General features: G+C 38.1%; 1 protein-coding gene across 1 annotated transcript in view; it reads left to right on the top strand.

The window, feature by feature from the left end:
- LOC112854555 (phospholipid-transporting ATPase FetA-like) overlaps positions 1-26,536 on the top strand; it is a 100,749-nt gene that overhangs the window by 3,601 nt on the left and 70,612 nt on the right. The window contains exons 2-3 of the mRNA XM_086683463.1: positions 3,557-3,600; positions 23,528-23,590. Coding sequence (XP_086539589.1) covers positions 3,573-3,600; positions 23,528-23,590 — 91 coding nt within the window. The 5' untranslated portion in view covers positions 3,557-3,572. The remainder of the gene's footprint in view (positions 1-3,556; positions 3,601-23,527; positions 23,591-26,536) is intronic.

Below are 26,536 nucleotides of genomic sequence, written 5' to 3' on the forward strand. Positions count from 1 at the left end.
TATTCCAGAGCTTTTTCATCACCCGAAAAGGAAACACCATCCATATTAAGCAGTCATTCCTCAGTACCTATAGGTTTTTAAAAAAGGTTTTTTAATGTTTGTTTATTTTTGAGAGAGACAGATCATGAGTGGGGAGGGGCAGAGAGGGGAGGGAGACACACAATCCAAGCAGGATTCAGGCTCTGAGCTGTCAGCACAGAGCCTGACACAGGGCTTGAACCCATGAATTGTGGGATCTTGACCTGAGCCAAAGTCAGACGCTTAAACAACTGAGACACCCAGGCGCCCTGTACCTATAGATTTTGAGACATTTGTGTGACATCCAAAAACAGATGTTAAGTAGATATTTGGATATGTAATACTGAAGCTCAGGATAAAAAATAAGGCTGAAGAATACAGATGTTTGAATCATTACAGATCATACAGATAGGGAATCCTTAACCTGGGGCCTTTGGACTTGAGTGAAAAATCTCTGAATGTCTTGAATTGGATGTAAAATGTATATAGGTGTGTACATTTAGTTTTATGAAGAAAGTCTGTAGCATTAATCATACTCTCAAAGGAATTTCTTAACCTGAACAAAGTCATTAACCATTGATATAAATAAAGCTGGGGGGTAGTTAAGAAAACTCAGGAAGAGTAGTGAGAAAAAAAAATGAGGATGGAATCTTGGGTACCATTTAAGGTATAGAGAGGTCCAAAGAGTGTTCTCTTAAGCAAAAAAAACAAAATTCATGTCTGCTTCAAGATAAGTAAAGGCTTTTAAAGGGCAATGTCATTTCCTAGTTGTTAGATGTACCTCACTTTTGTGTACCCAAACATGTATTTCATAAACTTATTCATTTGTGCTCTTAAATAGATGGTCTTCTTAAGTGACTAGCTGTAACTTCTTCCTGATTTAGTCTTACTGTTGGCCATTAGGTTGATGGGGAGAGTATAATTTACAAAGTCAATAGTAGAGAATTAACTAAATTGTCATAATTTGCAACAAGCAAGTGTGCACACCTGTGTGTATCTAGTATATTGTGGACTTTATGATAAACCAGCAGTTCTCAAATGGTGAGACCTGAACCCATGGCATCACCATCACCTGACTTTGTAAGAAATGTAAATCACTGGGCCCTACCACAGACCTGCCGAATCAGAAGTTTATGAGAGTCAGCCTTCCAGGTAATTCTGATGCAAGTTAAAGTTTGAGAATAACTGTGATAGACCATTCTTGGCCAACTTGTTTCAGTTCATAAGTAAAACATGGTTTCCTGGCTCTTTCATTATCTTTTATGTAGTAAAATATGGATGGCAACATTTTGCAATGTCTGATGAATTCCTCATGCAAAAGTTGTCTGAACATTCCTGTCCATCTGTGACCTTCTCCACCACTCTGAATTACTGATAGAAATACTCTTTCTTACATGTTATTTTCCCCTTTGGTGTATAGTACTTATCTTCAACATAAATTATAAGCTGTCTAGTTATTAAAATGCTGTGGAAAAGGAAATAATTATTTATGTGAATACTCTTTCTTATCCATCCAGTCCTTTGTTTTGGAATATACCAGTCTTTTGCTGAATCATATCCTTGGCTTCAGAGATTATGAAATGAACCTCACTGAAATTGCACCCATCTTCTCTCCCCCATCAAAACATTTTTCAGCTCCCGTGGCCTTGCCTACAGGTGCAATAGCTATGTACAAATCCCTTGAGTTCCCTAAAATTAGTTTCCATAGCCAGAAAGAAATTAGAAGCCACAGACTGAATTTGAAGAGAATTGGACTTCATTATCAAGGCCAATCAAGGAGTGTTTTCAGCTTCTGCTAGTCCAAGGGATAAGCCAGACAGCACAGTATTTTAGTTATCTCTGTTTTTTCTAAGAAATTTGTACACTAATTGAGGGCATGGATAATGTCTTATTTTTGCATCTTAGGCCATGTTTAACTAACACATACGAGGCACTCAAACACTTGCTAAATTAGATTTACTTAATCCAAAATTAGAAGATAAAGAGTTTAATGTTGGCCTTACTTCTAAGCCACTGTGAGTTAATTGACTTCTGATTTCCTCATGTCTAAAACAGTTACAGTTTTGTCCTATCTAATTCACAGTATCTTTGTAAGAATCTAAAAAGAGAATATAAAGTACTCTTTAAAGTCCAGAGAACTCTGTAAATGTGAGGTTACATAATAATCTTGATTTTTGTGCTCTCTGTCTTAGAGGAATAATTGGTTTATTCTGGATTGTGGAGACTACAACACAGTATATTGAGCTAGAAGTCAAGAGATTCTGGTTTCAATCCAAACCTCCTTTAAATTCTTTGGGTCTTAGTTTTGTTTTATTTCAAGTGAGGAAGCACAGAGCAGATTTGTACAGTGGTTCCTAACTTTGGCTACACTGAATTCACCTGGTATTGGAAAATGCTGATGCCCGGTATTAACTAGCACAAGTTTGATCTAATTGATTTGGGATGAAAGCTGGACCTCAAAAAAATTTTTTTAACTCCTTGTTTGCAACCAAGGTTTGTTTTGTTTGTTTAAATCAGCAAAACCATTATTCAGATATGATCTTACACAAAATTCCAGGTTACCAGTGGAGCTTCTGCAGAAGCTAAAATATCCCATTTTAGAACTCCTAAGGCTCCATGGAACACTGTTAGAAAAACATTAGACTAGACAATTTCCAAGATCTCTTCCAGCTTCAAAACAATGTTGTGACTCTATGCCTTCTCACAAGATCTCTGTCCTATCTTTTTCTTAATACCAATCTGACCCAATGTCAGACTGATTATTACTGAAGCTAGCTTTCAATTTACCTCCTTTCATTTATGCTAGCTGTTTTGCTGCAAGGCAATAGTCTAAAATTTTATAGGCAAAAGGACCTCCTGAGTTTCTTGTTGTCACTCCTCTGAGATTCTGAAGGATTCTGAGTCAGTACATCCAGAGTGGGGGCCAGGTGTGTTGTTTTTTCAGAGACTTTTCATGTTTTTGAAACATTTGGTTCATGGACCATGCTTGTGGGGAAGATTGCTGTAGGAGGTTCTGAGTCAAAAGTAAAGAAATAAGGGATGCTGAAATGTGGGGACATAGTATAATAGTGGATTTCCTCCTGAGCTCAGTGCCAGATCTATGAAAGAGAAGCATGTGGGCATTTAAGACTTTATACTTCTGAACCATAACCACAGTTCTCAGTTACTGCCCTAGTTACTGCCCTCAGTTACTGCCTAGTAACTTGACAATTGTCTCTTCATGTGCCAAGTGCACAAGAGAGATGATACAGAATTGTGGTCAAGAGCAGTCTGGCAAGCAGGGATTCAAATCTCTACCACTGTGACTCTACCGCTGTCTGATTGTATTGACCCTGAGCAAGCCACTTTATCTTAGGCCTCAGGTTTTTCATCTGTAGGAAAGAGTAATACCCTTTTTCTAGGCCCAGATTTTAGTGAAAATTAAGGTGATCTATGTAAAGCACAGAGTGAAGCGACCAGGACATGGTAAATTTTGATGAATAGTAAATATTATATCAGCAGGGCCTGGACTAATCAGGAGCTTTTGTTTTATCCTTAGGTGGTGTTTCTCTGAAATGAAATACATAAAACCTTTTATTTCAGGTAAGTGCTCAGCTTCAACATCAGAACTGATATTTGCTTAGTACTATACCATACAGTGTTCTATCCACAAAGCCAAGAAATTGATCACTTATGCTCTCAGAGTAGTGTTTAAAGGATTGAACTGAAGCCCACCAAGAAGCTCCTTACAATTTTGGATCTCCCAAGAAGCCTATTAGGGGAGGACTCAGATTTGACTTCCCTCTGACCTGGCTTTTGAAAAAAATTTTTGCTGCAAAGGTGGGAAGAGAAAAATACAGAATTGAACTTGAGGTCATTCCAGAAAGTCTTTGGTTATAACCACAGAGGATACTAATTCACATTAATTTACATAGAGACTAATGTTTGAGTGGGTTTTTTTTGTTTTTGTTTTTGTTTTTTTTAGAGGGGCAGTGACAGGAATACTCTACCTAAAGACTTGAGGCAGACAGGTTAGTGATTTAATTTTGAAGGTGTTTAAACAGAAAGCCAAAGGTCTGCTGTGATAGCCATGGTATAAAGTGTCTTTAGCAAAAAGTAAAGGTGAGAGCATGTTTCTCATCTGTGAACTTTCTAGGGAGAAATAGGAGTAGTCCAACAGAGACTTTCAGTGGGCTCATTGATTTCATTGTAATTATGGATATTATAGTAAGATGAATCATGATTTGAACACTCCTCTCGACATCCTTCATTTACCAAGTGAGCTTAAGATAAGACAATCAAAAGGGTCTTGTTGAATTTCTTTCTCTTTCTATAGAGATCTAACTTAACTCATTTCTCCAATCCCAGACCATATACTTTGCATCCAAAGTATCACAGTTTACCTCATTAATATCAGTCAATTTCTGTTAGTGCTATTTTGGAGAATGCTTAGACTTTGGTCTGGAACCAAACTCTCTACATAATTCCAACCAAATGACTTTTGGCTATATGGGAGGGTTGCCTCCAACAAAAGGAAAACTTTGTCATAGTTCTTTGTGGATATGCTTTTGGAGAATTATAAAAACAGTAAAAGAGCTGTGAGTGTGTGTGTGTGTGTGTGTTTGAGGAAGCGAGGGGGTGGTTTTCAGTTTAGTGAAACAAAAGCAATTCTATTTGAATTACATTTATTGTCATAATTTTAAAAGCTGATGGGGTGCCTAGCTGGCTCAGTTGATACAGCATGCGACTCTTGGGTGTGGAGCCTTTAAAAAAATAAATAAAATATTTTTTGAAAACAAAAAACCTGAGCTTTGAACAATGGGTAGATGGATTTTAGCTAAATCAAGGAAAGTGAGAGCTACATAAAAGAGAATTTTCCTGAAATTGGGAAGGGAGAGTTGTTACAAATTTCACATAATGTTTTGTGGTTTGAACCTTTCTTTAAATTGTGTATACTTAATGTGTACGTAAAATGTTACATGCGTTTATCTAAAGATTCATTAGTATCTGCATTAGTGGCTCTCCAAGTTCCATACTTACATTTATGAAGGGAGAAACTTTATTTTTTTTTTATGCTTATTTATTTTTGAGAGACAGAGACAGAGCATGAGTCAGGGAGGGGCAGAGAGAGAGGGAGACACAGAATCCAAAGCAGGCTCCAGGATCTGAGCTATCAGCACAGAGCCCGGTGTGGGGCCCAAACGCATGAACCGTGAGATGATGACCTGAGCTGAAGTTGGACTTAACCGACTGAGCCAGCCAGACACCCCACTCCTTTTCTTTTTTTTTTTTTAATTTTAGAGAGCACAAGCAGGAGAGAGGGGCAGAGGGGGAAAGAGATAATCTTAAACAGATTCCACACTAAGCGCAGAGCCCAAGATGGGACTCGATCCCATGACCCTGGGATCATGAGCCCAAATCAAGAATTGGACATTCAACAGACTGAGCCACTCAGGCACCCCTGAAGGAAGAACCTTTAGTGCTGCTAATAGGTTTGGCTCAGTTCTTACCTAAAGAATTTCATTCTCCTTGGCTTTGTTCATAATCTGTTCTTGTCTCATGATACCATCAGCATTTTTCTGCCTATACAGACCTATTATCTGGTTAAGATCTTGAGATATGCAGGCCGATCTGTGCCCATCTTTGGTAATTCCCTAAACACATTTTTTAGAACTGAGGCTGTTTCTTTTTAATGTCTTTCCATGTAGGCAGTTGGCATAGTGCCAAAGCATTGTTCAGTAAAAGCCATTCTGAACTTGGGGCAGAACATTTCAGTTGAGGAAAGGCTTTGATTATCTGTTGCAATCCAAGGAATAACAAATTTTAGACTATATAGATTCTCAACTATTTTGGGGGGAGAGTGGATAATAGAACATACTGAAAACTTTTAAAATCTTAGGACCTCTCATAAAAAATGCACAGGTTTTTACAGACAATTTCACACGGTTCACAAAGTTTCTAGAGCTCATCTATGGAGGCTTGGCTTAGAAAATAAGTCCCTGGCTGGCTCAATCAATAAAGCATATGACTCTTGATCTCAGGGTTGTGAGTTCAAGCCCCACGTTGGGTATGTAGGTTACTAAAAAAACAAAAACAAAAACAAAAACAAAAACAAACAAACAAAAAAACTAAAAAAAAAAAAAAAAAAAAACAAGCGAACTGATTCCAGGCAGTGGATAAACTATGTATCCTTCAAGCAATTCTCCATAAATCTCATTTCTTGATTTATATTAAACAGCATTAAGTTCATAGTTATACCTGGAATACAGATAGCGTATATTCTAAAACTGTGTGTTTTATTTCTTTTCTTTTTTTCTTTTATTTTATTTTTGAGAGAGAGCATGCAAGCGGGGGAAGGGCAGAGAGGGAGAGAGAATCCCATGGAGGCTGTGTGCTGTCAGTGCAGACCCTGACACAGGACTCGATCCCATAAACCATGAGATCATGACCTGAGCTGAAATCAAGTGTTGGACGCTTAACCGACTGAGCCACCTAGGTGCCCCTTGTGTGCTTTATTTCTCAGATCTTTCTTTGGAAGTGAGATTGGCCCAAACTTGGGGGTCTTAGGAGCAAGATTGGCTTAAAAAAAAAAAAGAGTAGGCTAACAAGAGCTCCCAAATAAAGGGACCATAATCTGGACAAAGGTGAATGTTGAGGGACTCAAGGAGTTCCAGGCCCAGACAAAGGTAACATTGGAGACAAAGGTCAGTGAGGAAGGTTGAGCTCAAAGCAAAGGACAAAAATTCACAGAATAAAAGAGTAGCAACAAGAAACACAAAATTATTAATGGAACAGATTTAAAAAATTTTAATTAAAAAATTTGAATTGGTAAAATTTATATAATATTACCATCTTAACCATTTTTAAGTGTACAGTTCAGTGGCATTAAGTCCATTCACACTTTTGGGCAACGATTACCACCATTCGTCTCAGATTCTTTTCATCTTATTAAACTGCAACTCTGTACCCATTAAGCACTAACTCCCCATTCCTCCAACCCCTTGCCCTTGGCAATCACCATTCTTTTTGTCTGCATGAATTTGACTACTCTAGGTGCCCCATATAAGTGGAATCATATAGTATGTATTTTTCTATGACTGGCTTATTTCACTTAGCATAATGTTCTAAAGGTTCATCTATGTTGTAGCATGTGTCATAACTTACTTCCTTTTTAAGACTGAATAATATTACATTGTATGTATATATACCACTTTTGTTTATCCTTTCATGTGCTGACAGACATTTGGATTGCTTCTGCTCCTTGGCTATTATGAACAATGCTGTTATGAACATGGGTACATGAGGTACAAATACCTCTCCAAGTTCCTGCTTTTGATTTGTTTTTTTTGGGGGGGGGGTATATACCTAGAAGTGGAATTGCTGGATAGTATGGTAATTCTATTTTTAATTTTTTGAGGGCTCACCATATTGTTTCTATAACAGCTGCACCATTTTACATTCCCATCAACAGTGCACGAGCCATTCTAATTTCGCCAGATCTTTGCCAGTACTTTTTTTTTTTTTTTTTTAGTAGCAGCCATCCTAATAGATGCAATGGAGCAGATTTGGGACAAAAGACTTAGAAAGATACCCCGAGACTAGTACATTTTAAGAATTTGTAAGGCACCAGTATATGGGGAAGGTGGTGTTACGAGCACAGAGCAGATTCAGATACTAATAACCACCTAAGCTGGGGGTAAAGTTGATAACCTCTTCATGAAAATTAAGAGACTTCCAGATACATAACAAGTATATAAAAATTAGTAGTTTTATTAATCAGTAACAATTTCCAATTAGAGAATATGATGGAAGAAAGATTTCATTCATATTAACAACAAAATCTTAAAATATCTAAGACTAAGCATAAAAAGAAATGCACAAAACCTATATGAAGAAAACGTTAAGACTTTATTGATGGATAAAAAGATGGTCTGAAAAATGGCAAAACATAGGCATGTTCCTGGATGAAATACAGAGGCTCCCAGTTTCACTCAGTAAAAGCCAAGGTCCTTACACAAACAACAGCAAAACCGAAACTCTTAAATACAGAGAATAAACGGGTGGTTTCCAGAGAGGAGGTGTGTGGGGTGATGGGTGAAACAGATAAAGGGTATCAAAGTACACTTATTGTGATGAACACTGAGTAACATATAGAATTGTTGAATCATTATATTGTACACCTGAAACTAATATAACACTAAGTTTTACCTCAATTAAAAAAAAAAAGTTGAGGTTCTAAACTTTTAGACAGTGCATAATGTGCCCCCCATCTTCCCTGATCTCTCCTCTCCTGTCACTCTGCTCCTCACCTTCCTACTCCAGCTACTCTGATTTTCCTGCTGTTCTTTAAACAGTCTTTGTTGTCATTATTCCTTCTGACCTCAACATTCTTCCTCCAGATGGCCCCTTGACTGACTCCCTTGTCCACTTCGAATTTTTGCTCAATTTTGCCTTTTGTGTAAAGCCTGTATTGATCATCTGACCACTCTTCCCACCCTTACACTCCTCATCACTCTTATTTTTTTTTTTGAATATTTATCTGAGAGAGAGAGAGAGAGAGTGAATGTATGAGTGGGACAGAGAGAGGGAGACACAGAATGCAAAGCAGGCTGAAGGCTCTGAGCTGTCAGCACAGACCCCGACATGGGGCTTGAACTCACGAACTGCAGGATCATGACTTAAGTCGAAGTCAGACGCTTAGCCAACTGAGTCACCCAGGCACCCCTATATTTTTTTAATTTTTAAATTTTTTTTAGAGGGGGAAGAGAGGGGCAGCAGGAGAGAGAATCCCAGCACAGAGCCCTAACACAGGGCTCAATCCCACAACCCTGGGATCATGACCTGAGCCAAAATAAAAAGTTGGACACTCAACTGACTGAGCCACCCAGGTGTGTCCTCATCACCCTTATCTTGCTTGCACTTCTTTGTCCCTTTTATCCACAGCATTTATCACCTTCCAGCATAATTTATAACAATTCATTATTTTATTTATTGTCTGCCTTTACTTGTAAATTGTAAACCCCACAAGGACAGTATGTCAAGTGCTAGAATAATGACTGGCACAAAGAAGGTGCTTAGGTGCTTGATATCTATGTGTACAATGAATGGTGGAGATTTTTCATGTTGAAAACATGTCCATTCTTCAAATTAATCTACAAATTCAAGGAACTAAATCTAAAAGTCCCATTGGGGAGCACCTGGGTGGTTCAGTTGGTTAAGCATCTGACTCTGTTTCAGCTCAGGTCATGATCTCACAGTTCATGAGATCGAGTCCCTCGTAGAGCTCTGCACTGACAGTGCGGAGCCTGCTTGGGATTCTCTCCACCCACCCCCCGCCCCTCCCCCATTTAATGCACCCCTGCTTGTACTGTCTCTCAAAATAAATAAATAAACTTAAAAAAATCATCAGTCTCATTATGTTAACTTACTTTTTAAAGTATTTAATGGCATTCTGCAATGTACTTCACACCTTTTCTTTTTTTTAATTTTTTTTTTTAACATTTATTTATTTTTGAGACAGAGAGCATGAACAGGGGAGGGTCAGAGAAAGAGGGAGACACAGAATCTGAAACAGGCTCCAGGCTCTGAGCTGTCAGCACAAAGCCCAACGCGGGGCTCGAACCCACGGACAGCGAGATCATGACCTGAGCCGAAGTCGGACGCTTAAACGACTGAGCCACCCAGGCGCCCCTCCACACCTTTTCATATGTTGTTACTCAGCCCTGCCTGAAAAATTCTGTCTTCCATATTCATTAAGCTAACTTATATTTATGCTTTAAGACTCACCTCAGGATCTAATCCAACAAACTTTACCTGGCTCTCACAATCTAGTTTAGATACTCCTCTTTTGCACTTCCATGACTCCCTGCTCTTACCTCTATCATACTATCCACCACACTGTAGAGCAATTGTTTATTCATATGTCTCCCTTACTGGACAGTGAATTTCTTCAAGACAGTGATAGGGATATTGTCTGATTCTTTTCTACATTCCCTAGCTCTTAGTATAACACTTGATTATTTGTTAAATGACTTTAAGAGCCTCTCATAACTTTATTCACTACATTAAACTTCAGCAAGTTTCTGCAGTCTCCTTCTTTCATCTCTTCCTATCTGTACTTCCTTCTTGATCCTTGAACATTTATCCCTAGCTACTTTTTCCCCCACTTTGAACTTGTTAAGCTCTTCTGTTTCCTCAGAGCCACATGACCAACAAACTACCATATGTGTGTGCTTGTGTGTCCATTAATGAATGAGATAGTCATGTATCATTAACTTTGTGAGATACCATTATAATATATAATTTCTCCAATAGAATGAAATGATTGAATAAAAATAAATAGTTTAAGTAAAATGTAATTGAAAAGGTAGGTAATCTCTGGATCTTAAATGAAAATTACTACATAAATGATAGCAAGTAGACAAAAAATCTTTGAGATGCAAATCCTAAGTATTTGGCTAGGCTCACCCACTACCTTATTGAGTACTGCATACCACACAGAGCATCCAATTTAGATTTATGCTTCAGTGAAATCCCCCTATAGTAATTTTCAAGGTGTTATGAGCTTTCACAGTTGCTCATGAAAGTTATACAAATATTAAATCGGAGAATTCCAGGTTTACAATAAATACTACATGTATATGCTAGGCTTGGTGGTGTGTTAAAACAACATAAGTCATGGGAGCACCTGGGTGGCTCAGTTGAGCCCCCAACTTCGGCTTAGGTCATGATCTCGTGGTCCCTGGGTTCGAGCCTTGCATCGGGCTCTGTGCTGACAGTTCAGAGCCTGGAGCCTCCTTCAGATTCTATGTCTCCCTCTTTCTCTGCCCCTCCCCTGCTCTTGCTCTGCCTCTCTCTGTCTCTCAAAGATAAATAAATGTTAAAAAAATTTAAAAGTCGGGGCGCCTGGGTGGCTGCTGGTTAAGCATCTGACTCTGGCTCAGGTCATGATCTCACAGTTTGTGAGTTCTAGCCCCACATCAGGCTCTGTGCTGACAGCTCAGAGCCTGGAGCCTGCTTCAGATTCTGTCTCCCTCTCTCTCTGCCCCTTCCTCGCTCTCACGCTCTGTCTCTCTCTCTCTTAAAAATAAATAAACGTTAAAAAAAATTTAAAAACCCGTAAGTTATGGGTTTTTGACCTCAGAAAGTATACAGGTGTTTCCCTTTATTCAAGGGACTCCTGAAATTCCACCTCCTAGGAATCCCAGTTTGGAAGAGGTAGTGAATGAATGCTGTCTTTACAGATACATTTTTAATTATTTATACATTTTTTATTTATTTATTTTTAATTTTATTTTTTATTTTTTAAAATTTAGATCCAAATTAGTTAGCATATAGTGAAACAATGATTTCAGGAGTAGATTCCTTAGTGCCCCTTACCCATTTAGCCCATCCCCCCCTCCCACAACCCCTCTAGTAACCCTCAGTTTGTTCTCTATATGTATGAGTCTCTTCTGTTTTGTCCCCCTCCCTGTTTTTATATTATTTTTGTTTCCCTTCCCTTATGTTCATCTGTTTTGTCTCTTAAAGTCCTCATATGAGTGAAGTCATAGGATTTTTGTCTTTCTCTGGCTGACTAATTTCACTTAGCATAGTACCCCCCAGTTCCATCCATGTAGTTGCAAATGGCAAGGTGTCATTCTTTTTGATTGCCAAATAATACTCCATTGTGTATATATATACACCACATCTTCTTTATCCATTCATCCATCAGTGGACATTTGGGCTTTTTCCATACTTTGCCTATTGTTGATAGTGCTGCTATAAACATGGGGGTGCATGTGTCTCTTCAAATCAGCACACCTGTATCCCATGGGTAAATGCCTAGTAGTGCAACTGCTGGGTCGTAGGGTAGTTCTATTTTTAGTTTTTTGAGGAACCTCCATACTGTTTTCCAGAGTGCCTGCACCAGCTTGCATTCCCACCAGCAGTGCAAAAGAGATCCTCTTTCTCCACATCCTTGCCAACATCTGTTGTTGCCTGAGTTGTTAATGTTAGCCATTCTGACAGGTATAAGGTGGTGTCTCATTGTGTTTTTGATTTATATTTCCCTGATGATGAGTGATGTGGAGCATTTTTTCATGTGTCGGTTGGCCATCTGGATGTCTTCTTTGGAGAAGTGTCTATTCATGTCTTTTGCCCATTTCTTCACTGGATGATTTGTTTTTTGGATGTTGAGTTTGAGAAGTTCTTTATAGATTTTTGATACTAACCCTTTATCTGATATGTCATTTGCAAATATTTTCTCCCATTCCGTCAGTTGCCTTTTAGTTTTGCTGATTGTTTCCTTCGCTGTGCAGAAGCTTTTTATTTTGATGAGGTCCCGATAGTTTATTTTTGTTTTTGTTTCCCTTGCCTCTGGAGATGTGTTGAGTAAGTTGCTGCGGCCAAGATCAAAGAGGTTTTTGCCTGCTTTCTCCTCGAGGATTTTGATGGCTTCCTGTCTTACATTTAGGTCTTTCATCCATTTTGAGTTTACTTTTGTGTATGGTAAGAAAGTGGTCCAGGTTCATTCTTCTGCATGTCGCTGTCCAGTTTTCCCAGCACCATTTGCTGAAGAGACTGTCTTTATTCCATTGGATATTCTTTCCTGCTTTGTCAAAGATTAGTTGGCCATACGTTTGTGGGTCCATTTCTGGGTTCTCTATTCTGTTTTATTGATCTGACTGTCTGTTTTTGTGCCGCCAACATGTTAGTTTTAAAGAGTAGAACTTCTCTTAGATTGGCTCTGTTTTAACTTCATGGCTTCCTTTCTAGAAAGGAACCCCAAGCCCCATGCTGAAATGTATTTAGGCTGTACTTTAATCTTATCAGCATATTTATAATTCATCTCTTAAGCAGATTACTGAAGGAATTTCCATAGATGGATTAAACGTTTATTAATGTTGATTCTTGTTCACTTCCTTTCAGGTGCATGGGTGGATATGTTTAAAATCTGGTTCCCAAAATCTCTGTATGCGTTTTTGGGGTTCTATAGCCTCCCTGTTAAGCATAACACAGCTTCTTGAGATCAACAATACAGCTGACCACCAAGCATGACTCGGAAATCTATCCATCAATAGTTACTGAAATTCAGGGATTGTCAGGATTCTCAGATTGGAGTTGCTGAGGAGGCTTATAAAAATGAATAATCGTGTCCACTTGCTTAAGCTTTTGTCAGAACTGCAATGAGCAGAACTGTTACTCTTGCTTTTGACGGGCCCAACTAACCAGACTAGGATGTGATTTGGAATTGTTGGGCTAGAATGAAAATATGTATAGTGAATGTAAGTAACGTTACTGGAAACCTTTGAGAGAGAAATTGGAGAATTGAAATCCCTAAAAGGGTATGAGGTTGGGTAAGTTTTTTTTTTTAATTTTTTTTTGACGTTTATTTATTTTTGAGACAGAGAGACAGAGCATGAATGGGGGAGGGTCAGAGAGAGAGGGAGACACAGAATCCGAAACAGGCTCCAGGCTCTGAGCGGTCAGCACAGAGCCCGACGCGGGGCTCGAACTCACGGACCGCGAGATCATGACCTGAGCTGAAGTCGGACGCTTAACCGACTGAGCCCCCAGGCGCCCCTTTTTGTTTTTTTAATTTTTTTTTTGAGGTTGGGTAAGTTTGAGTGGAGTGCATTTAAGCAGCAAAACTAACATGTCCTAGATTTGTGCTGAGAAACTAGTAGAGTGCTCATAATTCATTTTATTGGCTGCTGCTCATGCAGTAAGTAAGTGAATCAGCCAGATATCAGGGCTCAGAACCCTGGAGCACAGCACCTAGTGTAGTTACCACAATTACCATATGATGGAAGGTGAGGATGGTACTATATAAAGTAGCACACTCAAGGACAGGGTGTTTGTTCATCTCAGTACTTACTTACCAGCTGGGGAAAAGATAAAGATAGAACTTACACAGGCTTCACTTTTGGCTCTTGCTTGCCTCCAGGGCTTACAGGAATCGGGAAAAATTTAACGAATAAAGGAATTTATAAATAGAGCTGTCTGAAAATGTAGAGACCGCCTTGAGAGACAGCAATTTCTTCTTCACAGGAAGTATTTAAGCAAGGCGGCCAGGGTTGCTAAACACAGGGAATGACTACTCTGGGTGGAAGGATGGATTAGATATCTCCCAGTGCCTTTCCAAGCGTGAAATTCTCGAGTTTCCAGGATCAGAGTGACTCTGAGAAGCTGTCCACCATCCAGGGTGGCTCCCAGCACAATAACATGATGATTTTAACTTGAGCTTAGTTTAATTTAGTTCACCCTGGCCCTTCTATGACTCTCCTTAGACCCAATAAAACCCTTTATGGTATGAGAAAACCACTTGACAACTCCAGCTGACACTGTGATCCAGGGATGTTCCCAGTTTAGTCTCTTGGGGAAAGGGAGCCTAATTAATACTGGAGTGACTTAAACCCCCACAGCTTGTTGTCCTGGTAGCACTAGAAATGTTCTGCCTTCTGCTATAAAGTAGAGTAGTAGAACACGGATCACCAGCAGGGAACTGACATGTGGGGCCTGGAAACTCCATCACACAAAAAAAAATGAAGATTTGGATTATGTGAATCACAGATCCTTCCCACTTCATGGCTGCTACATTTGTATCTGATGAAGTAGGGCAGCTAAGGTAATTAAGCTAAGCAATTGTGTCTTTGGATTGATTTTAATTGAGAGATGTACATATCCCAGAGCTGATTTTAAACATCACCAGAGAACGTGTTTGTGTTCTTTATAGCAGTTGTCTTGAAGTTATAAGCAGGAGACATCTTATAACTTGTATTTTTCAGAAAGGGTTTCCTTGGGTTAATATTCTTAATAAATTTCCCTGTTACTTGTCTTCTTTCTTTTTTCTTTTTTTTTCTTCAAGTTTATCCAATCCCCTACTTACAAGTCTGGCCCCATGCAAAGGCTGTAGAGGACACAGAAATTGGGAGTTGTGAGAAGGGGGAGATTATTTCTAGATCTGGGAAAGCAAGAAACTACACTGGATTTGTGGAGCTTGAGCGTGCCTGTGTTAAAATAGCCTTTGAAGGATTTTGACTGATAGGAAGGGCATTACAGTTGGAAGGAAGAATGTGAGCAGTAGCATAGATGCAGAAAAGTCTGGGCCATATTTAGGGAACTGTACAATAGGCCAGTTTGAATAAGAGTAAATAGTGGAAAAGAAAGAAGAAAGAATAGTTAGGGTTCAAATGGGAGCATATTGAATGTGTGGCTGATATTTGGACTTCATTCAGTAATCCATGGGGAGCCACTGCAGGTTGTGAGCTGGTTAGTAAGAAGACATGATCAGTGTTCTGCTTTAGGGCAGCAGTGGATAATATATAATTCATAAAAGTCAGAAGCAAATAACAGGATATTGAATCCAAAAGGAAAGTAAAAAAAAATCTGAGATGATATTAGTGGGATTAGAAAGGAAGTAATAGTGGGGTGCCTGGGTGGCTCAGTCGGGTAAGTGTCTGACTCTTGATTTTGGCTCAGATCATGGATGCTCTCAGGGTCATGAGATCAAGGTCTGTGCTGGGTGTGGAGCCTCCTTAAGATTCTCTCTCCCTATCTATCTGCCCCTCCCCTGTTTGCACTTTCTTTCTCTCTCATAAAAAAGAAAGAAGGAAAGAAAAGAAAAGAGCTTCAAGAGACCCTCAGATGAAATATTTAGGACCTGACCGATAATCAGAGGAGGAACTGAAGGTGATTTTTAGATTTCATGAACAAGTTATAGAAATGCAGATGAACAGATATGTTTAAAATCAGAGAAGGTGATTACTAAGTAGAGAATATCTCTTAATGTCTATTATTTGGTTCATGATGCTACTTTCTCAGATTTTACCTTTGTTTAAATAATACCAATTAAGCTTTTTTAAAACATAACCTTTTTAATACTGTGAAAATTATTAAGCAATCTGTATAGTAATATAAATTCATATACCTATATTAAAATATATTCCCTTTGTTATCTAAAAAAGTATTTAAAAATCAGAGAAGGTGAGAAATACCATTTTGGAACATGATTATCTTGAGAAGCTATAAGCACCTAAGAGAAAATGTCCCACAGTATGAGTTTGCAACTAGAGATGGTTTTAGGAGCCAGGGCTAAAGATGCAATGAGAGGATTTGTTATAAGTCAGGAAAAGCACACACAGACAACAGGGATAAGAACATGCTTTGGGGGAACAGTCCATATTATGTGAAAGGCATTGTAGAAACTGTTTGATATACTTTATATAATCCTTGCAACCAAGGTGAAATGATCATCTTAACATGAGAGATGAAAGACTAAAATTCAGAGTAATTATCTCATTACCAGAAGATTGAACAAGATTGAACATTTGTTAAGTGTTGGCTCCAAGGTTTAAATTAAGGTCAGCCTGACTCCGTTATATCACACTGCAAAGCAATCAAAGAGGAAGGTAGGGGAAGAAAAAAAACACCTAAATGAATTGTTAGAACAAGGAAAGGAAAGACCAAGTATCTCAATTAACTCTATGGTGACCATGGGAATAGAAAAAGACTGAGGTAGCAGCTCCTGGGATGCTCAGTCAGTTGAGCTTCTGACTCTCACCTTAGGTCATGGTCTTGCAGTTTGTGGATTCAAGTCCTATGTCAGGCTCTGCACTGACAGATTCTCTGTCTCCTTCTCTCTCTGCCCCTCCCCTGCTCATATTCTCTCTCTCCCTCTCCCTGCCCCCCACTCTTAAAAATAAATAAATAAACATTAAAAAAAAATAAGAAGAAGAAGAAGAAAACACTGAGGTAAGGAGACAAAATGTCTTCAAATGGTTCCCAGTAGATCCAGCTTTTGTTGGGATTTTGTGCCAAGGCCACATAGAAACCAGAGTTAGGTACATCAAGAAAGGCTATGTAGGAACTTTGAACTGTGTCTGGCCTAGCTGGAGGTTGAGTTCCATCTATAAAGGTACATTTTAACTTACTCTAATAATCACTTATCCCAGAAGCATCCAGATATTTTCTAACTTTGTTTTCAGCAGCAGAAGCTACCTTTTTTTTTTAACTTAAAATATAGGAAAATCCCAGATAAAAGCAGAGCTATTCAAGTTGAGAGAAAGGAGGTGCTCTCCTCTTCCTCCTTGATCCTCTCTACCTTAACCCTATTTCAGTCCCTGAGAAACCTGCTTGCTCTACATAACACCATTTGAAAACCCCTTTTTTATCCTTTTCTTTCTCTGTTTCTTTTTTTCTTTCTCTCTTTGTTTTTTAGAGGGTGTGAATTGGGAAGAGGGGCAGTGGGGAGACACACACACACACACACACAGAGAAAGAGAGAGAGAGAGAGACAGACAGACAGACAGACAGACAGACAGAAAGGGAATCTTAAGCAGACTCCATGCTCAGCACGGAGCCCAATGAAGGATTCCATCCCATGACCCTGGGATCATGACCTGGGCTGAAGGCATCCCTACTTTCTTTTTTTCTTTTCTTTTGTTTTCTTTTCTTTTCTTTTCTTTTTTCTTTTCCTTTCTTTTCTTTCTTTCTTTCTTTCTTTCTTTCTTTCTTTCTTTCTTTCTTTCTTTCTTTCTTTGAGTGAGAAAGGGAAGTGACAGGTATTGCCCTTTATTATAGATGAGAAAAGCTAGAAAATTAAAGGAAAAAGTAATTTGCTTTAAGTACAAATAATTTAGGAATTCAGCTGAGAATAGAACAGAGATTTCCAAACTCCCTATCAGTCAGTGTTCTCTTTGACCCTTGACTCCAATTATAAAACAAATAAATTTATTTAAAAGAACATAAATTCGATTTCTAAAATTCCATTCAACACACATTTGTTAAGTACCTATGTGTGCAAAACTGTTAAGACTAAGCAAATGTTTCCTTGTTTTTATAGAGTAAAAAAAAATGGAAAATAAACCATCTGAAAGCATCATATTTTATTACTTAATAAGCATATTTACTGCTTACTTTGTGAGACTACAAAATTATAAGCACCAAAAGGAGATTGTGTGGACTGCAATATTTGGTCAGACCCAATTTAAAGCTCACTCTAGGCAGAAAAGAAGGGTTTTTGTAGTACACAATTGCTTTACAAAACCTGCCTTATAGACTAAGCAGGTAACTCCTGAGGAAGACCCTGAGTGTGAACATAGAAGCAGTAGCTAAAAAACTGTAGCATTTTGTAGGTTCCTTTCTACCCATTTTGTATTTGAAGTTTATTTTATATTAATCTTCAGCTTTTTTTTTGTTTTAAACCACCTGAAACCAAATCCAAATTAATTGAAAGGTTATCAGAGGTCCATGAATCACCTTTGGAAAAAGCAGTTTGTAAATGAGGGTGCCAAGACTCACCCCATTTTCTCTATGTAGAGGAAACAGTAGGAAAAAAATCCACAACAAAGGAATGTGGCAAGTTCCCAAAAGCCAAGAAGCTATTAGAAGTAGGAAACTGAAGGAAGTTTAGTCATCTAAATGGCATCATAGACTAGTAGATGTTTCAACATCTTCCCACCGCCCGCCTCCCCAAGTTTTAAAGAAGATCCTTGTTCTAGAGTGTTTTCCTGTCAGAAAATAGTTGTGATTGAAATGAGGTAAAGCGGGGACTGTGAGAAGAAAGGCAGAGTGTGGAGTGCTGGTGGGTTTTGGACTGTGCCTCTTAAAAGTGTTTTGGGAGAAGACTTGCTTTTTTTGTATATGTGCCTCTGTTGCTTTAAAAAAAGAAAACTTTTGTTAGCTTTGCTGAGATTCATGTGATATAAATTGGGATGGGAGAACCTTGACTTCTGGAGTAACTGGAGATTTGTGCATTGGATATAATAGCTAACTCTGAGAAACCTTAATGGAATAGACTGAAAGCTTTCATGATTTTATATGACAGTCTGGGAGAAACACAGCTCTTAGCGTTAGTCAGGTAATAGCACATCTGCCTCTGTATGAGAGTCCTATCGTCAGGTTCCTTTGTTGATGAAGAGCTCTATTCTCTGGAAGACAGATTTGTTCATTGAGAACCGATTAGGATTTGTATGCATGCAGTCTATGACATTCTAGTACTAAGTAAGAGTCATTGGCTATGCTGGTATCACAAATATGCCATTGCCAGACTTCACTGTATTTATTATAGTTATATAGTTTTCAGATTGAGATAAATATAAACTTAAAGACTTGCTGTAAACCTTTATACTAAATAAATTTTCCAGGGTGTGTGTGTGTGTGTGTGTGTGTGTGTGTGTGTGTGTGTGTGTGTGTATAATAACTGTGGGTAAATGCAGGATGCTGGCAGCATAGAATCACAGCTGGGGCTTGGAGGAAGTTGAAGTTGGTTTGTACCATTTTGCCAGTTGGAAGACTGAGAATTGGTAGATCAATACTCCAGCCCTAACTCCAAGTTTCAGTAATATTGTTTTCATTTCTATGTTATGTGATTTAGTTCAAGGTCTAGGCAGCTTGGAGATTATCAGCTGAAGGTGGGACCTGTTATTTCTACCTTTAGATTCTCATGTCCAAATCCTATAACCATGTCTTATAGAGCTAGTGCTATTCCTTGCCTTCTCTTTGATACTTCTTATGAGTCTAGAGTTTTTCAACCTTGTTGTTAAAATGTGATGATCCTTCTCCCAGATGTTTAGTAATTACAGAGAGAAAAATAATAAGTTTAAGGTGGAGAGTTCTGGGAGACACCATCTTAACCAAGCAATCTAGGTTCATATCACCAGGAATACACATGATAGCATGTATCTCCTGATACATGCACTGAGAAGGGCATATCAGACAAACCCGAGTTGAGGCACATTCTACAAAAAAATTGGCCAGTACCCTTCAAAAGTGTCAAGATCATGAAATGCAAGGAAATAATGAGGAACATTGACAAATTGAAGAAGACATACAGCTAAATGCAATGTAGGATCCTGGAGCCAAGAAAAGGAGAAGGAGAAGGAGAAAAGAAAAACCAAAACAACAACAACAACAAAAAAACAACATTAGTAGAAAGAATTGTTTTGTACTTCAGTTTATAGTGTTATACGGTTAATTTCTTAGTGTATAATTATTCTATTATGGTATATAAGATGTTAACATAAGAGTAAGGGGGGGTGAAGGGTATATGGAGATTCTCTATAGTGTTTTTGCAACTCTTCTGTAAGTTTAAAATTATCTCAAAATAAAATGATTTTTTTAATGTGGTGACCAAAATTGGCTTTTTCTTTCAATAAGGGTTATTAAAAAATTACTCTCCTCATGAGTAAGATAGAGTATTTCCTATAATTGGTGTATTCACTTTAATTTTTTAGTTCTTTTGTAATTATGTGTTGAATAGATATAAAGTTTACAACAAATGTATAATTTGTAAAGAGTAACAATAACATGAACACAAGTGTAGCTTGAAGCTCTCAGTATGCCTTTTCCATTCTCCCTACCTTCTCCCTAAACTTTTTCCTGAATTTTGTACTTTGTATTCTCTTGCTTCTCTTTACAGGTTTACCTTGAAAATATATGTCCCCAATGATATAGTTTTGCATGATTTTTAACTTTATGGAAGTGGAATAATATCATATGTATTCTTTTTCAATTTTCCCCCTACATATTATATTCCTAAGATTTTATCATGTTAACGTATTTAACTGTATTTCCTTCATTTTCATTGCTATGTAGTTTTCTATTATAGGAACATAACACAGGTTACTTCTCTATTCTACCATTAATGGCTATTTGGTTAGTTTCCAATTTTGCTGTTATGAGAGTGCTACCATACACATCTTTGTATATGACATATTATGAGAGTTTCCCTAGGGTGTATACATAAAATGGACTAACTGGGGTATAGAATAAATCCTCATCAACTCTAAGATAAAGCCATATTATTTTCCAAAGTGGTTGCCCAATTTTTAATACCATCAATAGTATGTAAGTGTTCCTTCCAGTGCTTCTACTTTCTCTCTAGCACAATATTATTAGACTTAAACTTTTTTTTTTTTTTACCAGCTTAGTGGGCATGTATATAGAAATTTTAAAACATTGCCATTTATTGATTGACTACTTTGAATCAAGTACTCTGGCAGACATTTTCATACATTATTTAATTTAATACTCTCATAGCTCTTCTCAGTCTGGTGGAAGAAGCTAATGTTGTATTTAGTTTGCAATAACATAATTACACCTCTCTCTCTCTGACACATTTATTCTTTAGTGGGTCTTTCTCCATCTTGTGTGTCCCTAATTTATTTCCTGTTTCTTTTTTAAAAATCTCATTGTAGAAGAAATTTGAGGGAAGGATCTCTGGTTTCTAAGTGGTTAATAGCATGCTCCAAGTCACATTGTCATTAATTAGTAGCAGAGTGAAATTAAACCTGGTTCTGTAGCTCCTAATGTTTTTTCTTTTCTTTTCTTTTCTTTTTTCTTTTCTTTTCTTTTCTTTTCTTTTCTTTTCTTTTCCTTTTCCTTTTCCTTTTCCTTTTCCTTTTTCTCTCTCTCGCTTCCCTTCCCCCCCCCCCACATTCCATTTCTTCCTCCCTTCCCTCACATTCTTCTGCTCCTCCTCTGAGGTTTGTATTTTTCCCCCTCTCAGTTTAACAGCTTAAATGTACTTTCCAGTTGGCTGCTATGTAATATAATGTGCGTGCAGAGTTCCTGATTCTAACTAAACAGTCATTACTCAGGTCTCTGGCTGGCCATTATGTTCCTTATAACCATTTCACATTCCTAGCTATGCTCCTTGTGTGGATTTGGCCAGACTACCCTCTAAAAGCTGCTGGTGGCCCTGCAGGGGTTGGAGAGAAGCCAGGACTTCAGGATATCCCATTCTTGGCTCATCTTTCTTGGCAGCAGTAGAAACTCAAGCCTACTGTGGAGGTGTACGCAACTAAGAGTAGAACTGGGTGCCTAGAGAATGGTGATATTAGAACTGCTAACATTAGTTAGGAGAACACAGGTTCTTTTGACAGAAAAAAACAGACTTTAGGTTGGGATACAAGCCTTGTAGCCAACAAGCACAAAGTAATTTTGTTTAGCCTGCATAATATTTTCTTTTCTTTTTTTTTTTTTTTAATTTGGATGCATGCACTCTCCAATTTGTCACAGTACCCAGTATTTCATTTCCTGTTGTTTTACATCTAACTACCTGCTATTAACTTCCTGGCTCCTAAAGTTATTTGATGGAACCCTGCCTAGATTATTGAAATATGAATTTTATCCTTAATGAAGTCACTTGGGCCTCACAGAGAGCAGAACTGGAAGATACATTCTTATTCCAAATCATAGTTGTCCAGCTGGTTGTGCTTTTTCCTGATAGCTGAACATCTCTTAGCTGGAAATATCCTTTTACTTAGAGTTTACATTTCCCTCAAGATATGAGTTTTCCCCCCATCTAATCTTATTTGGGATGATTAAGATGAAAAGACTTTTCTAGTCTTGGCTTATCCACACTTGGTGACTTGGGAGACCTGAAAGAAATTGATTAAAATAAATATACTTTATTCGCCTTTTCTGGGTTGAGGATAAAGAGAAAGAAGGGGAAAAAAAGCAGGGTTTTTTTGTGTAGAAAACCAGGTGTCAAATATTTTATTTAACTCATTAATTAATGCGATAATCAGTAAGATGTTAAGATCAGTTTATTTATTTATTTTTTTTTAATTTTTTTTTTTCAACGTTTATTTATTTTTGGGACAGAGAGAGACAGAGCATGAACGGGGGAGGGGCAGAGAGAGAGGGAGACACAGAATCAGAAACAGGCTCCAGGCTCCAAGCCATCAGCCCAGAGCCTGACGCGGGGCTCGAACTCCCGGACCGCGAGATCGTGACCTGGCTGAAGTCGGACGCTTAACCGACTGCGCCACCCAGGCGCCCCAAGATCAGTTTAAATGAAAGTGTAGAAGCTAAGTATTTATAGGCAGTTTAATGAAGAAAGATTAAGATTTCTGAATTATACATAAACCTAATTGAAGTCCTAAAGTTCACAAGTCATAACCTTTGGAGTTATGTTTTTCACAAGACATAAAATATTTGTATCTCTATGGGATAAAAATCTATAGAAAACTAACCAAAGGCAGGGGTGCCTGGGTGGTTCAGTTGGTTAAGCGTCTGACTTTGGCTCAGGTCATGATCTCATGGTTTGTGGTTCGACCCTGTGTCAGGCTGTGTCTGAGAACACAGCTCAGAGCCTTGAGCCTGCTTTGGATTGTGTTATCTCCCTCTCTCTCTGCCTCTCCCCCACTCACATTCTGTCTGTCACTCTCTCAAAAGTAAATAAACATTTAAAAAATTAAAAAAAAAAAAAACTAACCAAAGGCATAAACCCAGAACTTCACTAAGAGATCACCTGGTAATTCTTTTGCTTATCTCCAATGATCTGTCTCAGATAATTTTTCTGACAAAGTGTAGTCATCAGCTCAGACTTGGTTGACAGAAAGTAGAATCTGTTTGCCAAGCTTTGAAAATATAACTTTATGATGAGAACATACGAAATGAATTCTAAAATTTAGCATATGTGTCTTAGAGGTAGATTATTTTGGATTTCTGAGAACAAGTACCAAGTGTCTTAAGCACATGTTTCAGTGAAATGGTATTGGCATGAGAAATTTTATTCTGAATCTTTTTATTTCCTTTACAGAAATTCCATGGAATTATAGTTGGTACTACTGTGCAATGTCTCTATTTGAAAGGCAAGATGGAGGTAGGTAAACTCAGTAAATATTTACTCAGTAAATAAGTAAGTATGTATGTCATTTTTATTGCTTCTAAAAAGTAAGTTGGTATGCGTGTGCACCCATGTACATATGACAGATAAACAGACTGGCCACCATATCAATCAAACCACCAATCGATGAAACCTCCAATCTACCAAACAACTGAACAAGAAAGGAAATATACCTTGCAAAAGCAAATACTTTGTACTTACAAGTATAAGCTCCACTGTTTTGTTATCTGAGAATTCTAATTTGAGTAGTTCTAATCTTATCTTTTGTTCTTTTATTTCTACTTTTATTTTGTACTTTTATTTGGAGGTTCACCAGAAAAGCTTGTGTTCCTTTTTCTCTCCCCATCCTTCACAACTGCCTCATGCTAAAAAGAAGTGGTCAGTGTGAAAAAAGGTTGCTGAAACAGATAAGGTCATCCTTTGCAGCCTCTCTGTGGACAGAGCAAATAGGTCTGGCTATGGTGTGAGGGAGGATTTCCATACCACTTCCATGTTCTCCTTTGGTGAGTCCAAGTACTAAAGGGAGCTGAGGTAATCACACCCAAGCCTGACATGAGGGAAAAAAATTTTCTGACATAAAATTTTCAAAAAGGAAGCCAGAATGTAGTTCTATATTTAGAACTGCCTGACATGAAAAAAATTTTTTTCTGACATAAAATGTTGAAAAAGCAAGCCAGAATGTATTTCTATATTTAGGCTTCCTTTTGAGGAACGAAAAAAGTGCAGAGAATGAAATTAGGTCACTGACTTCAGGCCACACTAAACCTTTTTTACTTTCTGTCATTGTGCAGTTGTCCGATTCCTGGAGAGAACTTATTTCAAGGGCATGAGCCCTAGTTCCAGAAAGAAGAGTTCCGTCCCAAGGGCATAGGCTTTAGTTCCAGGAAGAGGAAGTTAGGGAACTCTCAACTGAGGGAAAAACCAGGGAGCCCTTTACTACTCTCAGAACTGCTAAAGGAAAGAAAGCTGAGGGAAACAAACTAATGGACCAGTTTTTCCTACATCTTCTTATGAACAGAAAATATAGAGAGCAGAATACTTTAGGGAGTAGTAAGTTCAAAGCAAATGAGGAATGTGGCAACCATCAATAAAGACTGATTTACTTATTCAACAAATACTCATTGGTCATCAAATGAATGCCAGCCACCGGGCTACATGCTGGCAATACAATGGCAACAAAACCAGACAGAATCCCTGTTTTCATGAAGATTATGTTTTAATGAAGGACAGCCTTGAATTAAGTCATAGCATGTTAAATAATAGCACAGGGAAATATAAAATTACAGCTACAATAAGTGCTATGAAGTAAAGATCGTTTGGGAGACATAGTGGTTCAAGCATGGATTCCGGAGCCATACTGTTTAGGTTTGAATCCTAGTTCTACCACTTACTCTGTTATCTTGAGAAAATCTCTTAATTTCTCTATGCTACAGCTTCTCATCTACGAAATCAGGCTATATGTAGTAGTGCTACCTCGTAAGTATGTTGTGAGGATTAAGTGAAGTAGTATTTGTAAAGAACTTAGGACACTATCTGGCATATGGTAAACACTAGGTAAATGTTTATGTAAAAAAATACAGGAACTTTGATGGTTTTGTTGTTGTTCAAGAAGATAATTTAGAACTTGAATATTTATAAATATGGGTTATTTCAAACGTCCAAAGTTTTACTAGTGACAAATAATTGAAATCAGTTTCCCTGGCCTAAATCCCTTGAAGTAAGCTAGGCCTATCTACTATAGTAGAGTTACTGCTTGTGCTGTTTTGAGCAGTGAGCAACTAGTACTGGTCCATCTAGGATGTCCTTTTAGCTTGAGTTAATAACGGTGGCAAACCCAGTAATTTGGCCTCTGCCCTTTTCTAGGCTATCAGCCTCTTCTGATTAGAAAACTTATAGTACCTAGAGTGAATATTGACTGGTTCTAGCATCTTGCTTATCTACCCTCTCCTTTCTATTTTTTCTACCGCTTTCTTAGTTCAGGCTCTCATCATTTTGAAGTGTTGACTATTATGGCAATATTTTAAGTCATTTTATGAATGCAATCTGTTCTTCTGTAAATTCATCATATTAATTTTCTGAAATTCCAGCTCTATTGGTTTTTTTGTTTTTGTTTTTTTTTTTCCCTGCTCAAAATCTTTCTGGGATTGCTTTTCAGGTAAGGTCATCAACCTAACATTAAAGACCTGATTTTACAGTCTTTTCTCCTGCTTTCTTCAGACTCTTCCTACCTCTGTACTATCATACAACCTGTCTGGCTTCAGTACCAAACTTTTCATTAGGTTCTTCTTCCTGCCTAGATACCTGTCTCCTACCTTTATATTGAACCTATATTCATCTTTTAGGTTTAGTGCAAGTTTTTCTCCATGAAGCTTCTTTCACCAGTTCCAGCCACCAGCCTCCCCTGCCCCCATCCTCCACATCATCTTTCCTTCTTGAATTCTTACAGTGTTTTCTGCAGTTTTTAAAAATAATAGCTTTATTGAGATATAACTTATATGCCATCAAATTACCTTTTTAAAGCATAAAATTTAGTGACTTTTTTTAAATTGCAACTTTATTTTTTTTTTTAATTTTTTTTTCAATGTTTATTTATTTTTGGGACAGAGAGAGACAGAGCATGAACGGGGGAGGGGCAGAGAGAGAGGGAGACACAGAATCAGAAACAGGCTCCAGGCTCTGAGCCATCCGCCCAGAGCCTGACGCGGGGCTTGAACTCACGGACCGCGAGATCGTGACCTGGCTGAAGTCAGACGCTTAACCGACTGCGCCACCCAGGCGCCCCATAGTGACTTTTTAAAATGTTTTTTATTTATTTTTGAGAGAGAGCATGAGCGGGGGAGGGGCAGAGAGAGGGAGGCAGAGAATCCAAAGCAGGATCCAGGCTCCACACTGGATCAGTGCAAAGAGCCCCAACGTGGGGCT

This window comes from Puma concolor, chromosome D4 (assembly GCF_028749965.1).
Source record: "Puma concolor isolate L17-30 chromosome D4, mPumCon1.1.hap2, whole genome shotgun sequence".
NCBI lineage: Eukaryota > Metazoa > Chordata > Mammalia > Carnivora > Felidae > Puma > Puma concolor.